Here is a 19,819-nt window from a genome sequence, read left to right as displayed (position 1 = left end):
ATAATACAACCTGACTTTAAACTCTACTACAAAACTATAATAACCAAAACAGCATGATACTGGCATAAAAACAGATACACTGATCAATGGAATAGAATAAAGAACCTGAAAATCAACCCATGAACCTACAGCCATCTGATCTTTGACAAAAGCAACAAGCCTATCCACTGGGGAAGAGACTGCCTCTTCAACAAATGGTGCTGGGATAACCAGTTATCCATATGCAGGAGAATGAAACTAGACCCATATCTCACCATATACTAAATCAACTCAAAATGTATTAAAGAATTAAATATATACCCTGAAACAATAAAACTCCTCAAAGAAAACATAGGGTAAACACCTCAGGAAGTAGTACTGGGCATAGACTTCATGAATAAGACCCCAAAAGCACAGGCAACCAAAGGAAAAATAAACAAATGGGATTATATCAAACTAAAGAGGTTCTACACAGCAAAAGAAACAATTAACAGAGTTAAAAGACAACCAACAGAGTGGGAGAAAATATTTGCAAAATATACATCTGACAAAGGATTAATATCCAAAATATACAAGGAACTCAAACAACTTTACAGTTAAAAAACAAGTAACCCAATTAAAAAATCGGCAAAGGAGCTGAATAGGCATATCTCAAAGGAAGATATATGAATGGCCAGCAGACACATGAAAAAATGTTCAATATCACTCAGCATTCGGGAAATGCAAATCAAAACCATTTTGAGATACTATCTCACTCCAGTTAGGATGGCTAATATCCAAAAGGCTGAGAATGACAAATGCTGGCAAGATTGCAGAGAAAAAGGAACCCTCCTACACTGTTGGTGGGACTGCAAAATGGTGCAGCCTTTATGGGAAATGGTTTGGAGGTTCCTCAAACAATTACAGATTGATCTACCATGTGACCCAACTATTCCACTGCTGAGAATATACCCAGAGGAATGGAAATCATCATGCCAAAGGGATACCTGTACTCCAATGTTTATTGCAGCATTATTTACAATAGCCAAGAGCTGGAACGAGCCCAAATGTCCATCATCAGATGAGTGGATACAGAAAATGTGGTATATCTACACGATGGAATACTACTCTGCCATAAAAAAGAATAAAATACTGCCATTTGCAACAACATGGATGGACCTAGAGAGAATTATATTAAGTGAAACTAGTCAGGCACAGAAAGAGAAATATCACATGTTCTCACTTATTTGCGGGAGCTATAAATAAATAAATACACAAACAACCGGGGGTGGGTGGGAAGAAGACACAACAATTTCAATTCCTTGAAGTTGATACAACAAGCAAACAGAAAGGAGTTTGTTGGGAGGGAGGGGGGAGAGGGAGGAGGGAGGGAGGTTTTGGTAATGGGTTACAATAATCAACCACATTGTATATTGACAAAATAAAATAAAACTTTAAAAAAAAATAGCATTTGGTAATCCAAGTGTAAGGCTGACAGTTCAGGTTCAGGATTAGTTTGTTTCTTCCCCGTGTTAGGAAAAAACAAACTAATAGACCTAATAGAAGAACAGCATAGCAAGGGAATTTAGGATATTAGCAGGAGAGTGATCGAATTGTGGCACCAGGCTTTCTTGGTTTAGTAGAGAGGGAAATAAAGACAGCACAGAGATATTGGAAAGAAAATTAGAGAGGAGTTTAAAGGACTGAAGGTCCGGGTGAGGTCAGAGAATCAGTGTAGTAGATGTAACAGAGAGAGCTGCAAGGATAGGAAGTATGGTTGGAGAGTGGGAAGGCAAGATTCGGTATGAGAGTGTTCACGGATGATGACAGAATCTGGAGTGCAGCTATTGTCCTGGTGGCCCAAGCGGAATAGAGGTATAAGGTCATTGTAGTTGAGGAAGTCAAGAAACTGAGAGGCTGGGCCAGATGTGGTTGTGGTGTTCACCTGTGAAGATGTTGAAGTCCTCCAGGAGAATATCAGGACTTGTCGATGGGAAGAAAGCTGTGAGCCACATTACAGTGTCTTCAGTGCCAGGAAATCACAAGGTAAAGGCCTTCAGGAACAGAGACTGTTAGAGCATGCTCCAGGAGAAATGGTTTGCATATGGCATCCCTGAGGACCGAGGGGCACTTCAGCCCTACTTCCTCACATGGAGCTCTGGGATAGAAACTTGGAGACTGGAGGAGAGAATAGGATAAGGATAAGTGTGGTTGCAGATGAGTTGTATATAGAGGGTCAGGAAGTCACAGGAGTTTGCATGAGGGTCTTTATATTTCTGGGAAGAATGAGGCTTTCACTGTGGTTTTCCTTGTTGTGTTCTGTGGATATACCTTGTTAGTATCATGGATCTTCATAAATTCTGAAATGTCTCTCACTCCCAAGTTGAAGCGTACAAATCTCCAAATTCCATCACTGTGCATTTGTTCTTTTCCCTTGCATTCCTTCACGTGAGGCATGCCTGCCTTCTGTAGTATCTTTTCTTTCCTTTTGCTTCTTATATTCATGCTCTGTAGTAAAACTCATTTTCTTTTTAACTTACTTTCATTGATTTTTTTTATTTATAAAATATCATGCTCTTTGTTTAAGAATCTGGAAAATAAAGAACAGTGTAAAAGAAAAGTATAAAGTGGAATGCCAAAATGTTTATAGAAGATCTTTCCTTCCAGCCTTACTTTATGCATATACATTTGTATATACACACACAGATTTAGTTGAGATCATATGGTATATTCATGTTTGTATCTGGCCTTTTTTTTTTAAGCTTAAAAAGTGAAGGGCTTGTTTCATTTTTTAGAAATTCTTTGAATATCTCTATAGCATCTTGAATGGCAACCATATATCATCTTGAACGGCAACATATTTATTTCAACTTTCTCTTATCTTCCCTATTGTTGATATTTGGATTGTTTCTACTTTTCCACTGTAATGAATATCTCTACACATCATTTTAGTCTGAGTTTCAGATTATTTACATTTACTTAAAAATAGAATCTTGGAAATAGACCAGAAAATAATATGGACACCTTTAAGATTCTTGTATAATCTTTCTGGAAAGGAGTTTGTTGTTATAGGTTAATTGGCATTCCCACCAGTGTTTGAGTCCTTTTCATGTGACTCTTACCAGCATTGAATATTTCATATGATCGATCTTTTCTGATTTGGGAAGTAAAAATGTTATCTTATATTTTTTTGATTAGTGAGGACAGTCAGCACTTTTGTGTGTATGTTCTTAGCTATTTGTTTTTCTCTCCTGTAAATTATCTGTTTAGATTCTTTCGATTTTTCATAATTGGTCTTTGTATTTTCAATATTGATATGAGTTTCTATTTTAATCCTTTGTCTTATTTATGACAATTTAGCCAGTTTTTTTCTTTTTAAAAATAGACTTTGTTTTTTTAGAGTTTCAGGTTCACGGCAAAATTGAGCAGGAAGTATAGAAAGTTTCCAAATACTCCCTACCCACACACATGCAAAATCTCCCCCACTTTCAATATCCCATACCACAGTGGTATATTTGTTGCAATTGATGAACCTACATTGACTGGTCATTATCACTCAAGGTCCATAGTTTACATTAGAGTTCACTATTGGTGTTGTATATTCTGTGGGTTTGAACAAATGTATGACATGTATCCACCACCGTAGTATCATATAGAAGAGTTTTACTGCTCTAAAAAAAATCCTCTGTGCTTCACCTACTTGTTCCTTATTCCCTTCCCACAACCCCACATCGACTGATCTTTTACTGTCTCAATGGATTTGCCTTTTCCAGAATATCATATAGTAGGCGTCACATAGTATGTAGCCTCTTCAGGTGGGCTGCTTTCATTTAATGCCCCTTGGGAGGCATGTGTTGCTTCTCTTGGAGAGTCACTACCAAATTGCATCACTGCTGGACTGTGAGTTCCATGAAGATGGGGCTTATGACCATATTGCTCCCCAGTTGTTTCCCTAGAACATAGGTCAATGTAAGGCACAGAAATCTGAATGGATGAATGAGCCACTATTACCTGTGAGAATGTGCCACCATCTTCTTATATGGTCTGAGGCAGAATAAAGTTTGAGAGCAGCTGTATAATGTCTACCTCGAAGGGCAGTAAACTAGTACAGTCTGTGTACCTTCTGCACACTTCTCACTCTGAAAACTGTAAAGCTGCACATAAAAACCAACTTGGAAGCTCTAAAAAGGACAGCTACCTAGCTTTCATCCACAGAGATGCAGTCTAGCATGGGGATTTTTAAAAAGTTTCTTAGGTGATTCTGAAGTGCAGCCAAAGTTGAGAATCACTATCTAAAAAGCATCTTCTTATACTTATTTTTATTTGTATAAAGACTCAGTTAATAATTGGAGTCCATTTTTCATGAGATGAAGATTCAATTCTTCGTGAGATGAAGATTCCATTCTTCATGTGAGGTTTCCTTATTTTTTGGTCTTTGTAGTTTCACCTTCTGTGGGAATGTGCATATCAGGCTCCCCAAAGATCTTTGGTCTGTGTGCACATTTTAATAGCTGGGAGAAGATTCTGCCCCAAATACTCTTTTGGTGAGTAGTTCAGACATAGTTAAAGTAATATAAGACCTCATCTAACATGGCTCCCTATTTTCTAGGTCAGCATGGATTCCTGGTTCATTCTTGTTCTGCTTGGCAGTGGTCTGATACATGTCAGTGCCAACAATGCTACCACAGGTAAATTGTCATTTGATAAGGCTGGTATTTGGAATCGAATTTTGCTTTTCACATTTAATGACCAAAATTTGAAGACCTAGGTGGTATTAAGGAAAAGAATATTAAAATTTTACTCAAAAGTGGTAGTAAAATAGGTGTCTTTGGAAATCTCTGAATTGTATTGAATACTCTGCATTCTTCTACATACCACATACCGTTTTAAATAAATCTATGAGATTGTGTTCTTTCCTGAAAAGTAAAAGAAATTATTGATACTTAGGAATGTATATATTGATTCTTAGGAACTGAGTAAAGATCCTATTTCTTCCTCCCTTAGACAGTAGTCCTTTGGAGGAGGTAGGAAGGGTCCAGCATATAAAACTTATGTGTGTGTTTGTGTGGGTCTTTGCTTGGTCTCCAAATGTTTGAGAGTTAATTAAGGCTTACTGCTTTGTGTTTCACAACCTGAGCTTCATGTTCTTGATGTGATGTTTCCTTATTTTTCCGTGTTTGTAGTTTCATCTTCTGTAGGAATTACGAGATCAGTTAAAGCATCAACGGCAGAATCAGTTAAAGAAGAGACCAAAACTTCAAATCCAGCTTCTTCGGTAACTTCTCTTTCTGTGGCACCAACATTTAGCTCAAATCTAACTCTGGGAACCACCTATGTCACCACTGTCAATTCTTCAGACTCTGACAATAAGACCACGAGAACAGCACGTACCGATTCTGTAGGCACTACACTTTCACCAAATGGAACGTGGCTTCCAGATAACCAGTTCACAGATGCCAAAACAGAACCCTGGGAGGGGAATTCCAGCACTGCAGCAACCACTCCAGAAACTTTCCCTCCTTCAGGTACTAGAGATGGTTTCTGTTTGTTCTGTCTCTTGCTCTCTGAGTTTGTTCACCCTTTTATTATCTTTGTGTTTCTAGCCATAAAATTTCTTGAAATAAATAATGAAACCCAGATATATGGAATTATTAGGAATACCTGGTTAGCATAGAGTTAAGAAGAACAAAGATTCTGGAGGACATCCTTCTGCTAGGTAGGATTCAGGTTAGATTGGAGAGGTATAAGGATGTTTAAAGACAGAGAAGGAGGTTGAAAGTATAAGAGAAAGAGGGGAGCTAACTGATGACGCAAGAGACTGAATAATAGGATAGAGACTGAATAATAGGATTAGCCTTGAAAAGAAGGGATCCTTGGAGACTAAGGAAGGAAAGTAGACATGGATGTCCATAACAATTAGATATGGAGTGGGAGGCCAGTGGGCAGGGGTGGAATTAGAAAGAGGGGCTCACAGAACAAGTTACATTGCAGTATCAGTTTGACCACGTGCCTCTGCCAAGTGCTTTTGTCTCCTTAAATCAGAGTCACTGCTTTGAATCAGAAGTGGCCCTGAGAGGGCTAGCTGGTTAGCTCAGTTGGTTAGAGTACAGCCTTGTAATACCAAGGTCAAGGGTTCAATTCCCTGTACCGGCCAGCCGCCAAAAAAAAAAAAAGAAAAAAGTGGCCCTGAAGATAGAATCAGAGACCTGGATCTGAGACCAGGTAAGGTAGGGCAAATTTCTGACCTCTTTGAACCTCAGGCTCCTGGTCTGTAAAAGAGGATTAGAAGGTCCATCAAAGGCCTTCTGTGAGGAGTAAAGGAAATAATTGTTCCCTGATTACTATGTAAGTATCATTCCTTTTCTAGCAAAAATCACTATTCCCTCTTCTGTGATCTGATCCTCTTGACTTGAATTTCTTTGCTATTACATGGTGAGTACCCCAGGTGGAATCATGTCTGGCTCATGGGGGGCATTCAGAAAGTATTTGGTGAATTAAATCTCATTTGATTATTACAGATGACACCTTTCAGCTAGACCCTACAAGCCAGACCCTACACCTGCCTTCTTTAATCCCTTATTTTTTACTATGAAGGCAGCAAAGTATTTGCAGTTAAGAGCACAGTCTACGAACCATACTACCTGAGTTTGAATTCAACTTTACCATAAACCAGCTGTGTGACCATAAGAAAAGTTTACTTAATCTCTCTGTACCTCAGTTTCTTCATCTGTAAAACAGGAATAAATGATAGTAATAGTTCTCACCTCAAAGGAGAGCTATTAGGATTAACGAGTTAATATGGGTAAAGCTCTGACAATGGTGCCTGCACATGCTAAGCAGTATTTTTAAATGTTAGCTGTTAATTTGTTTGTTTTTGGTAGCTGTCGGTACAGGGAACAAACCCTGAACCTTGGTGTTATCAGCACCATGCTCTAACCAACTGAGCTAACCAGCCGGCCTGTATTATTACCATTATTACTCTGATAGTTATCAACAAAATATATGGAGGTACATTTAACGTGTATGCCATCCCACTATTCTTGGAGAGATAGGGGACTGCAGGCAATGTCTGATATTTGCTTTGTGCTTTAATGTTAATCATAGTTTTATCATAGTTATTACTATGTGCTAGGCATTTTACTAAGAGTTTTATAATATAATCCTATGAGGTAAGTTCTATTTTATGTTTTACAGGTGAAGGAGTTTTATAGTGATGAAACTGTAATTTATGGAGTATTTTTCAAAGTGCAGGTTATGACCAATTCATGAAATCAGTTTAATGGGCCACCACTAGTGTTTGTTTTAATGTATGGTTCTATTCCATTTCTCTTCTTTTCATGTTGCATATATAATTTTGTGAAATTATTTTATTTGTGATATACAAATGCACATGAATGTGTATAGAGAATAATGACATAAAATGTATTTCTTGCTGTGGGTTATGGCCATTGCTTAGGAAGGAAAGGCAGAATAACTTGTACAAACTGAAAGAGTAAATGGAAAAGGTGATACTGTAACCTAGGCCTGACTGATTTCACAGCCCATGTTTTATTCTGTACTGTCTTTAATTCTGTGAAGTGAATGTGGATAATTATCTCCTTTTAATAGATGCTTGATTTAAGACTATAAAGGTTAAATGATTTGCTTTAATCTCAAGGATGGCAGGTAGCAACTTAGGGATGTTTCTCACTTTTGCGTCTTTCCACACTGCTGGTAAGGAACTTAGTTTTCCACAAATTGCCTTAGGTCCAAATTATGCCATAGCTTAGAATCCCATTATTGTACACTTAACACATTTCATGTGAGAGGAGACTGATATTACATTTCACTGGTAGCTTTTATTCAAGATCAATAAAATACAAGGAATATGGTACATGAAGATTTCATAGTCTTAAACCCCACATCCTACTCATCACCATCATCTTACCAGTCAATAGTTATTTTATAATTTTTATTTAAATCAGTATTTGGTATTTTAGATTATTATTACTATGAGATATTTATTGCTGAGCTATAGGTATAATTTGATTATTTTTCTTTTCTTGTACAATTTTTTTCTGGATTTAATACTTGCCTTATTTTTTGTTTGTTTAGTTTTCTCTTTAGCCAGTTCTTTCCACGTGTTCCAGAGCCTCTCAATACAATTTTCTACAAAGTCATACCTATTAGATAATCTGTTATTTCTTTTTTACCTAGAGAAATTCCTCTTCAGCCCTCCATTGTCTTATTCCAGTCTAGGCTTGTTGATCTCTAGGGCTACTACACAGGTATTGGCCTGGGACTTCCCTTCTCTATCATTCTGGGAATTCCCTTTGCTGCTTGTTGGCTCCCATATTGTCATCTTTCTTGTCTTCTTTTATCACTTGATAGAACACATTTTGCAGTAACTTTCTGAGAAAGCAGTCCATGGGAGGTGAATTGCATGAGACCTTACATATCTAAAATTATAGAATTTGAGGAAATATTTCCCCCCAAGAAGTTTTCAAGTATTGCTCTATCTCCTAATTACCAGGCTTGGAGGATTCTACTGCCATCCTAATTCCTAATTCTTTATATGCTTTTTAGAATCTTCTCTTTATCATTGGTGTCCTGCAGTTTCAAAGGGGTATACTTTGATATAGGTCTTTTTCATTATTCTGGGTGTTTGATGGGCGCTTTAGAGCTTTGGTCCTTCAATTCTGAAAATTTTCTTGTGTTTTGGAAAACTTTTCTCCCTCTTCCATTTTTTTTTTTCCTGTTCTCTCCTAAAACTCCTATTATTTGGATATTGAACATATCCTGAATTAATTCTTCAATCTGCTTTGTTTTTCTTTTTTATTGGCCTTTACTTTGAGTCTCTTTTTCTCCTTTTAAAAATAAGCAAAGGCATAAATATTTTCCTTTTTTCTTCCATTTATAATACACATAATAAACATATTGTGTTCATTTGTGCACATTGCTTTTTCTCAATTAGCCTATCTACAGGGCTGGCTGGTTAGCTCAGTTGGTTAGAGTATGGTGCTGATAACACCAAGGTCTGGGGTTTGGTCCCCACCAACTGTCCCCCCAACCCCCCTCCAAAAATAAAAGCCTACTACTATACTTGTTCTATATTTTAATAAAGAGCTGCTTCATTGTGTGTATATACTTTAATATATTTATCTAATGTTTCCTATCAACAGACATTAAGGCTGTTTTCAGAGTACTCTTATAAATAATAGTTTGCCATTTTAAACACATATGTGAATATTAGTAGGATACTAATATTATATTGATATTATTTTGTGTGCATTTATAAATTGATGGATATTGCCAAATTTCCTTCTTTTGGGAAATATATTCCTATTAACAATATGTCAAAATGTCTGTTTTTCTGCACTCTGTTAAGTGCAGTGAATTATCAAACTTCTGTATCTCTGCAATTCTGACAGGTAAAAAATAACATCTCATTATAGCTTTAATTTGCATTTCTCTGAAGTTGAACAACTTTCTGTAACTTAAAAGATGATATATTTTTTTTTTTTTCTGAGCACTCTCTGTTGATGTCCTTCACCCATTTTTCTTATTAGGATGTCAGGTTTTTCCGAATCATTTGTAGAAGCTTTTATATGTTTAGGAAATGAGCCCTTTGCCTATGGTAAAGTTGCAGATATTTTTCCGTGGTTGGTCAGCTAGCTTTCCTGCATTGCAGAAGATACTATTAGCAATGTTTAATCTTTTAAACTTAAATATTTATCAGTTAGTTTTACCTAAATGTTTTCTAGGTATATTGGGTCATATTTAGGAAGGCTTTTCTTACTCCAAGATTATAAAATAATTTTCCTCATGATTTCGCCTGGACTTTTATAGTTTCTTTCCTGAGTGTATGTGTGTGTGTGTATACTTAAATCTTTGATTCATCTGCAATTTATTCTGATGTAAAGTGTGAACTATGGATTATTTTTGTTAAGTTTTAGTTGTCAGTGTTTTGGTTTGCTTCGTGGAAAGAATTTGGAAGTTTACACAGAAAACTATGCATTTCATTCATGTTTTCAAGTTCACTTGAATTAATTTGGGGCAAAGTCATCTTTTATGATGTTTAATTGCCTGCATAGCTATGAGTATATCTTATTTTATATACATTTTAAGTCTCCTTTTTCTTGTTTAGGTTGACTAACCATTTACCTTTTTCATGGTTTCTTGCTTCTTTCTACCAAAGAACCTGCTATTGTGTATTTATTAGTTCAGTAATTTTTCAGTTTTATATTTCATTGATTTTTTTAATTCTTATTCTTTCTTTTTGCCTTCTATAGATATATTTTGGGCTTTTTCTGTCTTCTTGAATACTTTGTTTTCATTCTTTTCAGATAATTAACATATTTAATGCTGTGCATTTTGCATAAGCACAGCTTTAGACATATCCCATAGGTGTTCCTGTTGGTAGTTGTGTTAGTTTGGGTGCAATCTACGCTGCTTTGCAAGGATACACCGAAATTCAGTGACTTAAATAAGACCAAAGTGTCTTACTTTCCTCAGTCACATTCCAGAGATAGGCATGAGGCTTTGCCTCATCACAGACCAGGTTCCTTCAATATTGCCCTTATTTGCTTGGTTATTGCACTTATTTACATGGCTCTCATCATTGGGTTTTAGTTCCAGCCTCTGGGAAGGGAGAACAGATGGAACAGGAACAATTTATTTTCCAAAGGATGGTGACCTAGAAGTTACCCATATTGCTTTTGCTTACATCCATTGGCCAGAATTCATCATGACTACACCCAGCACAAAGGAGTCTTAGAAATGTAGTCTCTAGCTGGACAGCTTTGTGCTCAGCTAAAAAACAAGGGTTCTGTACCAAAGGCAGGAAGAGGAAGGGACTGATATTGGGGAGAGTTGGCAGGTTCTATCACAAAAGTGTTTTTATTATTGTTATTTGTTAGGTATTTTTCAGTTTTGGTTTTGATTTTAATTTTCAAGTGTTCTCTCAAAAAATTACCTTGGTAATTTCCACTTTTATGGAATCACGATAAGAGTATTGTACTGTTTCTATTATCAGAAATTTATAAGGGCTTGTGGATATCCCACAGGCCTTTGAAAAGGTTTTCTCTCTTAGTATTCAGAGTTTGGTATATACCAGTTAGATTTTTTTTTTTTTTTTTGACGGCTGGCTGGTATGGGGATCTGAACCCTTGACCTTGGTGTTATCAGTGCCACACTTTCCCAAGTGAGCTAACCAGCCAGCCCACATTTAGATTTTATTACGTCTTATCATTTAGCTCTTTAATATCTTTACTTAATTTTGCCCCCTTGGGTTTTAATGGACCAAAAAATATAAAGTTCTCTAATATCATGTGTTTGTATTTCTCTCTGCATCCCTGTATGTTTTATGAGTATGGATGGTGCATTGTCTGTGTACTCAGGGAGAAGGCCAGACCACTGACTAAAGTTTAGTGAATCTGGGTGATCTTGTGTCCCAGTTGTTGGAGGATGCCTCATTCTAGCTCCAACATTAGGCATGGTGAGAAGTATCTATATTCCTGCAGCTCGTTTTGTTTTACCCTAAATTGAATAGTAATGTTTTTCTTTAACCTGAGTGAATTTTTCTATTTTTCACTTATTACACAGGTAACTCTGACTCAAAGGACAGAAGAGGTGAGATGTTCACCTTATATCTGTTGTCCCTTTTACACAGTGTTCAGTATTCCTCCATGTTTACTCAGTCTTTTGTAACCTTGTGCATCTGTGGCTGTGTTTGTTTACTTTCTCTTAAGTTGTTTCCATATTAACCTCATAGAGAAGAGTAATAGAAACAAATATTCAATATGTTTTTAAATGTACGTTATGGTTTCTAACAGCTATTTTATCTTTTAACACGTAGTTAACTGTATTTTACTTTATCATGTCACCTTGTTAATATTAACTTTTGGTGATATTAGGCCATAATTTCTACAGGTTATTTCTGAATTCTAAGCCACAGTTACCATTAAACTTTCTGGCTTTGTGTTGTTTTTCTTCTAATCTATAAAATGTCACCCCTTTGTGGCTTTATATGGATTTTATGGATTTTCAGCCCTCTAGTATAAAGTCCCTATGGCCTGAGTTATTGTCTGTGATCTTGGCTGGACTGCTGAATTCCTGGTCACCATAGAGCAGGAGAACATGGATATGCATGTGTAGAAGTGGCATATTTTGCCTAGGACACCAGTAAGGCTGCCATCAAAGAACATGAGAGAAAGAAAGAGATCATCCAACATTCTAAGAAATGATCACTATGTTTGAGTTTGGAAAATGTTACTCTGCAAAGCAGTTTTTCTCATCATGATTTTCTTTTTTTTTTTTTTTTCCTTTTTGTCTTTTTTCGTGTCCGGCAACGGGATCGCAACCCTCGGTGTGGCGCCCGCACCTCGCTCAGCCAGGGAGCAGGAACCGGTCTGTATGGGGGATCCAAACCCTCGGCGGGGGCGCCGCCGCGCTCCCAAGCGGCGCACTGTAGCAGTGCGCCCCCCCGCCCGCCCCCCCCCCGCCTTTCTTTCTTTTTTTTTAACTCTTTTTACTTTTTTTTTTTTTTTCCCTTTTTGTCTTTTTTCGTGTCCGGCAACGGGATCGCAACCCTCGGTGTGGCGCCCGCACCTCGCTCAGCCAGGGAGCAGGAACCGGTCTGTATGGGGGATCCAAACCCTCGGCGGGAGCGCCGCCGCGCTCCCAAGCGGCGCACTGTAGCAGTGCGCCACCAGGCCAGCCCTCATCATGATTTTCTATTTGTTATCAAACTTTATGAGATTTTTTTTTCTGATTCTATTATTTAACCATGCACAATTTTCCCTTCATAATTAAGTAATGGAACATTTGAAGGCTTATGAAGTCTCACTAAGTAGGGAACATTTGAGTCAGAAAAGCAGATACTCTGACCCTTTGTGTGTCTGTCCATCTGCCACCGTATTTGGTGAGGAATAGTGTGATGTGACCGTACTGCGTACAGGTTTCCCTCCCTTTTCCAGCTCTCACCTTCCTAAACTCTGGAACCAAACATTGGATTAATGTAGTGTCCTAATATTCAGATTCATTTACCAGACTCCCACTATCAAATGTAGAACTTAATAGATTTATATTGCAATAGATACTTACGCTTGCTCCCTAAAACTGTTCTTCTAATCAGTCTTACCATAAAATCAAAAGTTGAAGTGGTAGGATTCAAGATTAAATGTAAAGTGTGTGACTTCTTTTTCTACTGAGTGCATATTTTCATAATATTCAGTCTTTTTCTTGCCCCACATATTATATCTATTTTACCTAGCTAATATTTAAGTAGTTTTAATATTATGATTAAAAAGAAATAAAATTATTTTAATTATCCAGATTTTGCTAATTGTGACATATGGAAAGTTTACTAATACATCTTGCTTTTAAGTCAGAAGGTAATTTTGTATAATTTCTTTGATCAAACAGGAAAATGAAGAGGCACGCATATTGTCAGCAGCCTCTAAAGCCCCATAATGTAATGATGATTTTCCCAGAGCAGATATTTAGAAGTACTGCTATAATTCTTGATATCACATTCTAATTTTAAAGCCAAATAAGTGCTTTTTGAGAAATGAATTAACTATTGGGAAATATTTGCATTATAATATGTTTGATAAATATATTATGTCTTATGCAGATAAGGGTTACAGGTTTTCATGCACTTTGCAGTGCTTTTGAATAGCAGTGACTAGTGTTTAAATTGTCAAAAACACAATAAAACGAGGGGAAGGCAAGCAACTTTTCTTCCTCTCTTTGATGTCCTTTTGAAGTCCAAGACACTGGTTATTTTCTCATGTATATTATTTTTTAAGCATATTCCAAATTATTTTGGTAGAGCCAGCTTTTTAAAAAAATTGTGATAAAATATACATAACATTTTAACCATTTTTAAGTGGACAAGTAGCATTAAATACATTTACATCATTATATAACCATCCATCTCCAGAACTTTTTTATCACCCCAAACTGAAACTTTGTACCCACTAAATAATAACTGCCTATTTCCTCCTTCCCTCAGCCCCTGGTAATCACTATTCTACTTTCTATGAATTTACCTATTATAGATATTTCATTTAAGTAGAATCAAACAATCTGTCCTTTTGTAATCAGCTTTTTTTTTTCTTTTAAAGCATTTTTACTGGTGTCAATTTGGATGATTTATGTCATATGTAATAATGCATTAAATTCAGTCTAGCATTATCTGCCTAATACCTCTTCACCCGGAAGTCAGTGATCATGACTATACTCTCCAGTTGTTAGACTAGTTTTACTTCTCGGTTTATAAGTTTGGTTCTAGGGGAAACAGACTCTTAGAGATTTGCATACAGCAAGTTTACTGGGGAAGTACTTTCTCCCTACAGCACGCGTGAGGCAGTGAAGGCAACAGTATTGGGTAGATGAAGGAAATTAGGTACCATGTGGTCAGAGTAAAGGCAGCAAAGGTCAATCCCACAGGAAGCTCTGGAGCTGGAATCAAGGAGGGTGGAGCCTTCCTCTGGTCCAGGCTACTCTCTCAGACCAAGGGCAGTTCCTGGGGAGAGACTTGGCCACAAGTCATTAGCCACTAACCCTCCCAGTAGCTAGGAGAGTGGGTCCTTTGGTCCTGAAGGGGGATATGTAACATCCACTACAGTTCCCATGAAGTCTGAGCAAGATACTGATGCATGCTACCATTCGTAGAGATGTTTCCATGTAAGAAAATGCTATTATGGGCCGGCCCGTGGCTCACTTGGGAGAGTGCAGTGCTGATAACACCAAGGCCACGGGTTCGGATCCCTATATAGGCAAGGCTGGTTAGCTCACTTGGGAGAGCGTGGTGCTGACAACACCAAGTCAAGGGTTAAGATCCCCTTACCAGTCATCTTTAAAAAAAAAAACAAAAGAAAGTGCTATTGTATGATGCTGATATATGTTTTAAGGCTGGGAGATGAGGGGCATAGTGGAATATTTGGAAAGGCAGTACTGTGCAGCGGTTAGAAGGAGTGGACTCTGGAGCTAGACCACCTGGGTTTGTGCCCTAACCTTACCACTTACCAGAAGGGTGGGTAGGTGTTTAGCTTTCCTGTGCCACATTTTGTCACTGGCAAAATTGGATAGGAACAGGATCTCCTTGTAGGGTTGTTGTGAGAAATGGAATACATATGAACTATTTGGGTCAACACATAGCAATTGCTCAGCAGGTGTTGGCTATCACCATTACTATCCTACTACCACCACTTCTCTGTTGCTATTAAATGTGAGACTAAGGAGGCCAGGAATCTCAGCCATTCAGTCAGAACTCTTGGAAACAAGGGCACTTGCAGCCCTCTTAGAGCCTGGTGTGTAAGGCAGGTCCTCTTGTAACCATACCACCACAACTGCAGACATTAGCAATCATTTGCCCTGTACCTTTTAAACAGAATCTCATCCTACTTTTTATTGTAATAGTTTTGTTTTGTTTTGTTTTTTTGTAATGGGATTTTCCTGTGAAGACCTTATAACTGGCATTTGTTAAATAGCAAGAACACAGGATAAAACTGGTTCTAACCATACTTTAAATTGTTTTAGCTGTAATCATTTATATAACTGCTTTTTTTAAAATCAGAAAATAGTATATTTTTAATATTTGTAAAGAAGTCCTTGAGCTATCGAGAACCAGTCAAGATAAGCATTCTTCTAAAGTCCAAAGACTCCTTAAAGTTTTCAGCTCTCATTTCAAATCATCTGGATCTGCTCCCTGGCTTTCTCCTTCAATTCTTTGCTAGAAATGGAGAGTAGAAAGGGTTGACATTCTTGTTTAAAGAGGCATTTTTGGATTATCATAGTAAGTGGCATTATTATTATTATGAATTGCATTTATGATGGCTTTCCCTAAGCACCTTTAATAGTATATTCAGCATTCATTCAGCACCTATTAGATGCTTTGCTGAAGATTGATTGAATTGTGTCCCCCAAAGTTCATGTATTAGAAGCTTAATTCCCACTGTAACTTTTGAAAGTAGGAAATCCTATTATGATAATTGAAAGGTGGGGCCTTTAAGAAGTGATTAAATTTTAGGACTGTGCCACATGAATGGATTAATAATGGTGGTCAGTGTCGTGGTTCTGAGGGCTTTAAAAGAAGAGCACATGAGAGGGGAGTCTCTCTCTATGCTTTGCCATTTCTGCCATGTGAGACCCCTGGGTCACTGTCACCACCACCAGGACCCTCAACAGTGTTCCCTGTACTGTGGACTTCCCAGCCTCCAAAACTGTGAGCAATAAATTTAGTTTTCTTATAAATTTCCCAGTTGCATGTATTTCATTATAAGCAACAGAAATAGACTAATACACTTAGGATTCCAGAAAGAAAAAAATATATATGCTTCCTGTCTCAGGCAGGAAACATGTAAATAGCAGGAATCAAAGTCCACTCAGTTACATGCTACTGAATATCCCACACAAAATGCTAAGAGAGCTCAGAAGATTCATTGTACCTGGGGAGTGGGAAGGAGGCACAGCGATAATTTTGGAGCAGTTTAAATTAAAATAGCAAATGGGGAAAATGAGGGACACACTAGATAGGGCAAAAACAAAGAGACATGAAAGAGTAAGTCATGTGTTTGAGGAACTGTACACAGTTGATGTGCGTGAAGTGAAGAGTAGGTGGAGGTGGTCTCAACAGAATGGGCCTGGTGGTACATTCAGTGCAGGAGTCAGGTCATTTGTAGATGACAGTGAATAAGGAAGTGACATAGTCAGATGTTTACTTTAGAAAAATAATTCCAGGGGCCTTCAGGAAGATAAGGCAATAAAAATTTTGCCCTTCAGGGCAATAAAAATTAGGGTTTCTGAATTGTAATTTGGGCCAAGACAACAGTGATTGGGCTCAGCCCTGTGGTTTGGGATCTGGAGGCAACCTGATGACTTTTGCTGTTTTAAGAGCCAATAGGAGGCACTTAAAACAACACTACAACTCTGCCTTTGAGAGTTGATAAATACCAAAAAGTGCAGAGACAAGATGAATAAAAGGGCCTTACAAATTGGGACTATGGAAGTATGATTTTTACTTCACTATTTTTATAGTTGACAGAGTGTGTTTTAAGTCCTTAGGTAACTCACCTTTTTACATGTGAGGCCTTAGATTAATATGACCCTTTGTTTTCTTGGAACAGGGAGATAGCAAGTAGATGTCTGTTGTCCCAGAACACCATTTTAGTGTTTTGAAATGCCTGCCCCTTGGCCTGAGTCTAGGAAGTGAAACTTTGCCAGAATGGAAGTTGGAGGCAGAGTGGGGGGATGATGTGGAATGGACTAGTGTACCTGTCTTGCTAGCACCAGCCTGCATTGTGTAAGTCCAGCTCTCTGTAGGACTTAGACTAGGACAGTCCTGAGCATGATGAGGTGATGAATCTGTCCAGTTTAGGAGGAACCCTAGGAGGGTGACTAGATCCTAAGTTTATCTCCAAGTCTAAGATTTGATAAAGGGAACTATAAGGTCTCCTATTTTCTTAATAGATCTGAGTCTCCTTCCCTCAAAGAGGCCTGGGGACATCTTTGCTTTCTATGTAAACATGGGTGTAATTTTGATGTCAAGAGGCAAAATCTGACTTACATGATGGAGAGCTTTTCTGGCTTGTAAGCTTGGAAGAGTTAAAGTGCTATTGGTCCTATAATTTATTAAGAATCTAGAGAATAGTGAAACTTTATTTTTTTGCTTTAGATTTGCTGCCATGTGATCATGGGCAAGTTATTTAATCTCTCTGCTCAGTTTCCTCATCTCTAAAATAAGGTTAATAAGAGTGTCTACCTTAGGGTTGTTAGGATAATGACGTGATATGGGATTGTGCTTTGCTCTGTGCTGGCTACCTATGTGTTTAAATATTAACTAATAGTAATTTTTGTTACTTAATTTCTAAGTTATCTGGCTAGCTGCCTCCCTCCTGCCCATATGGCTTGTAATTGTCAACTCTGCTAGTTGCCAAAAACAATAGCACACTGTTCCATGCCTTCCATTTCTTATTGCTCTCTGTTCTGGGAGCTTCCACGATTTGCTCTTTCACATTACTAATTGGTTTTCAGTTATGTCTGTTCTTTCAGCCTTTCTATTGAGATATTCCCCTCTAATCATGGTGTTTTCTAAGAATTCTTTCTTAATACTCAGATTGCTCCTGTTTTTATAGTGGCTTTTAAAAAAATTGATGCAGTGTCCTCTTGCACAAATTGCAATATATTTTCAAAGATTTATTCTATTTCTTGTGTAGCTTCTGTTTCCCAGGGCTATAGTGATAGGCTATACTTGGCTATCATTAAAAGTTTCCCATACTAAAAAGTCTGAATATATATGAGGGGGTCTTCAGCTTCCAAAAAAGTTCATGGAAAGTTTTGTATCATCTTTTAATTCTATTATTTCATGAACTTTTTTGGAGTGTCCTTGTATATGCAGCCTTGGTATTTGTGCATGTCATCTGTAGGACTGTGGTTGAGCATTGTCCTTAAGCATTGAGTGGCCTGGAATATGCTCACAGTAGGTGTTCCTTCAGGAATAGAAACAGGGACATACCGTAAACCAGGGGTTCAGTGATGGTTTAGGAAATTGAAACAGGACACGGTTATCCTCTACTCGGAGCTGCCTTTCTTTTTCTTTTCCCCTTCTTCATCTCTTGTGGCTGCCTAAAGTTATCTCAGGCACCATGTATGTTCTTTTTCTGTCTTCGGGGCCCACCCAGGAAACCCTCTGTGGACCTAGTATACTTAAGCAATCATGTGCGATGTGTAGACCCGCTCTGGATGCCAGTTATGCCCAAACCAAAAAAGACATTTATGAGGCAATCAGAGAAATTTAAACAATAACTGAATATTAGATAATATTAAGGAATTAGTGTTACTTTTTAGATGGGATAATGGTATTGTGGTTATGTTAAGAATCCCTACCTCTTAGTGTAATGTACTGAAGTAATTACAATTTAAATGATATATCTCACATTTACTTTAAAATAATCTGGTGGAGATGGGGTGGGTATAAACTGGTGGCACTTTTCCCTTCAAAGGACATTTAGCAATGTCTGGAGATGCTTTTGGTCATCACAATTGGGGATTTGCTACTGACTTTTAGTAGGTAGAAGCCATCCATGTTAAACATCCTACAGTGCACATGATAGGCCCCACAACAGAGAATTATCTAGCCCAAAATGTCTTTAGTGTGAGGTTGAGAAACCCTGGTATATATGAAGAAAACTGGCATTTAGTAATAATGTTGAAGTGATAAGTACTAGGAGTTTATTATAGTGTTGTCTTTATTCCTGTGTAAGTGTGAAAGTTTCCCATACTAAAAAATTTGAATATATGCAAGGGGTCTTCAAAAAGTTTATGGAAAGTTCTGTATTATCTTTCAATTCTATTATTTCATGAACTTTTTGAAGTATCCTCATATATGCAGCTTACATTTTGTGTAAAAGCAGCTCTCACCACTTTCTGTGACAAAGCCCCCACTCTGCGCAGAGTGCTGTTTTTCCAGCTGAGTCTGGATGGGAAACCCCAGCTTTTCACTCAGCCTGGTCACAAGGTGTTCTGTAGGTGTTCTGGCCCTGGGTTGGCAGACCTTTGGTTAAATACCATCCTGGTACCCAAGACCAAGTTTTATCCCCAGTCCTAGTTGACTCTGAGCTTGAGGTGTTTCCGGGCCTAAACTGGTTGATCTAGTACTAATTCTACAGCTGGAAGTTCTTTGGGTCTGATTGATCTCTTCAGCAGTGGAGTCCAATCTGCTTTGTCTTTCAAAAATCCCTCAAAGTTTCTGGTCTACTGATGCCCCCCTTTGCTTCCTTCCAGATGTGCTGTTGATTCATTAGTTTTTATTTATTTTTATTTGGTCTTTTTTTTTTTTTTTTCGTGACCGGTAAGGGGATCTCAACCCTTGGCTTGG

General features: G+C 37.7%; 1 protein-coding gene across 3 annotated transcripts in view; it reads left to right on the top strand.

Annotated features, from left to right (window-relative positions):
• The window catches only part of PTPRA (protein tyrosine phosphatase, receptor type, A), a 110,592-nt gene that overhangs the window by 38,545 nt on the left and 52,228 nt on the right, over nucleotides 1-19,819 (top strand). For 2 of the 3 annotated variants that reach the window (XM_008570645.1, XM_008570643.1), the window contains 3 exons: nucleotides 4,568-4,646; nucleotides 5,142-5,483; nucleotides 11,542-11,568. In XM_008570645.1, coding sequence (XP_008568867.1) covers nucleotides 4,568-4,646; nucleotides 5,142-5,483; nucleotides 11,542-11,568 — 448 coding nt within the window. The remainder of the gene's footprint in view (nucleotides 1-4,567; nucleotides 4,647-5,141; nucleotides 5,484-11,541; nucleotides 11,569-19,819) is intronic. The other variant, XM_008570644.1, reaches the window with a different exon arrangement.

The sequence above is a fragment of the Galeopterus variegatus genome, unplaced genomic scaffold (assembly GCF_000696425.1).
Source record: "Galeopterus variegatus unplaced genomic scaffold, G_variegatus-3.0.2 Scaffold621, whole genome shotgun sequence".
Classification (NCBI taxonomy): domain Eukaryota; kingdom Metazoa; phylum Chordata; class Mammalia; order Dermoptera; family Cynocephalidae; genus Galeopterus; species Galeopterus variegatus.
This window is presented reverse-complemented; position numbering and strand designations above follow the sequence as displayed.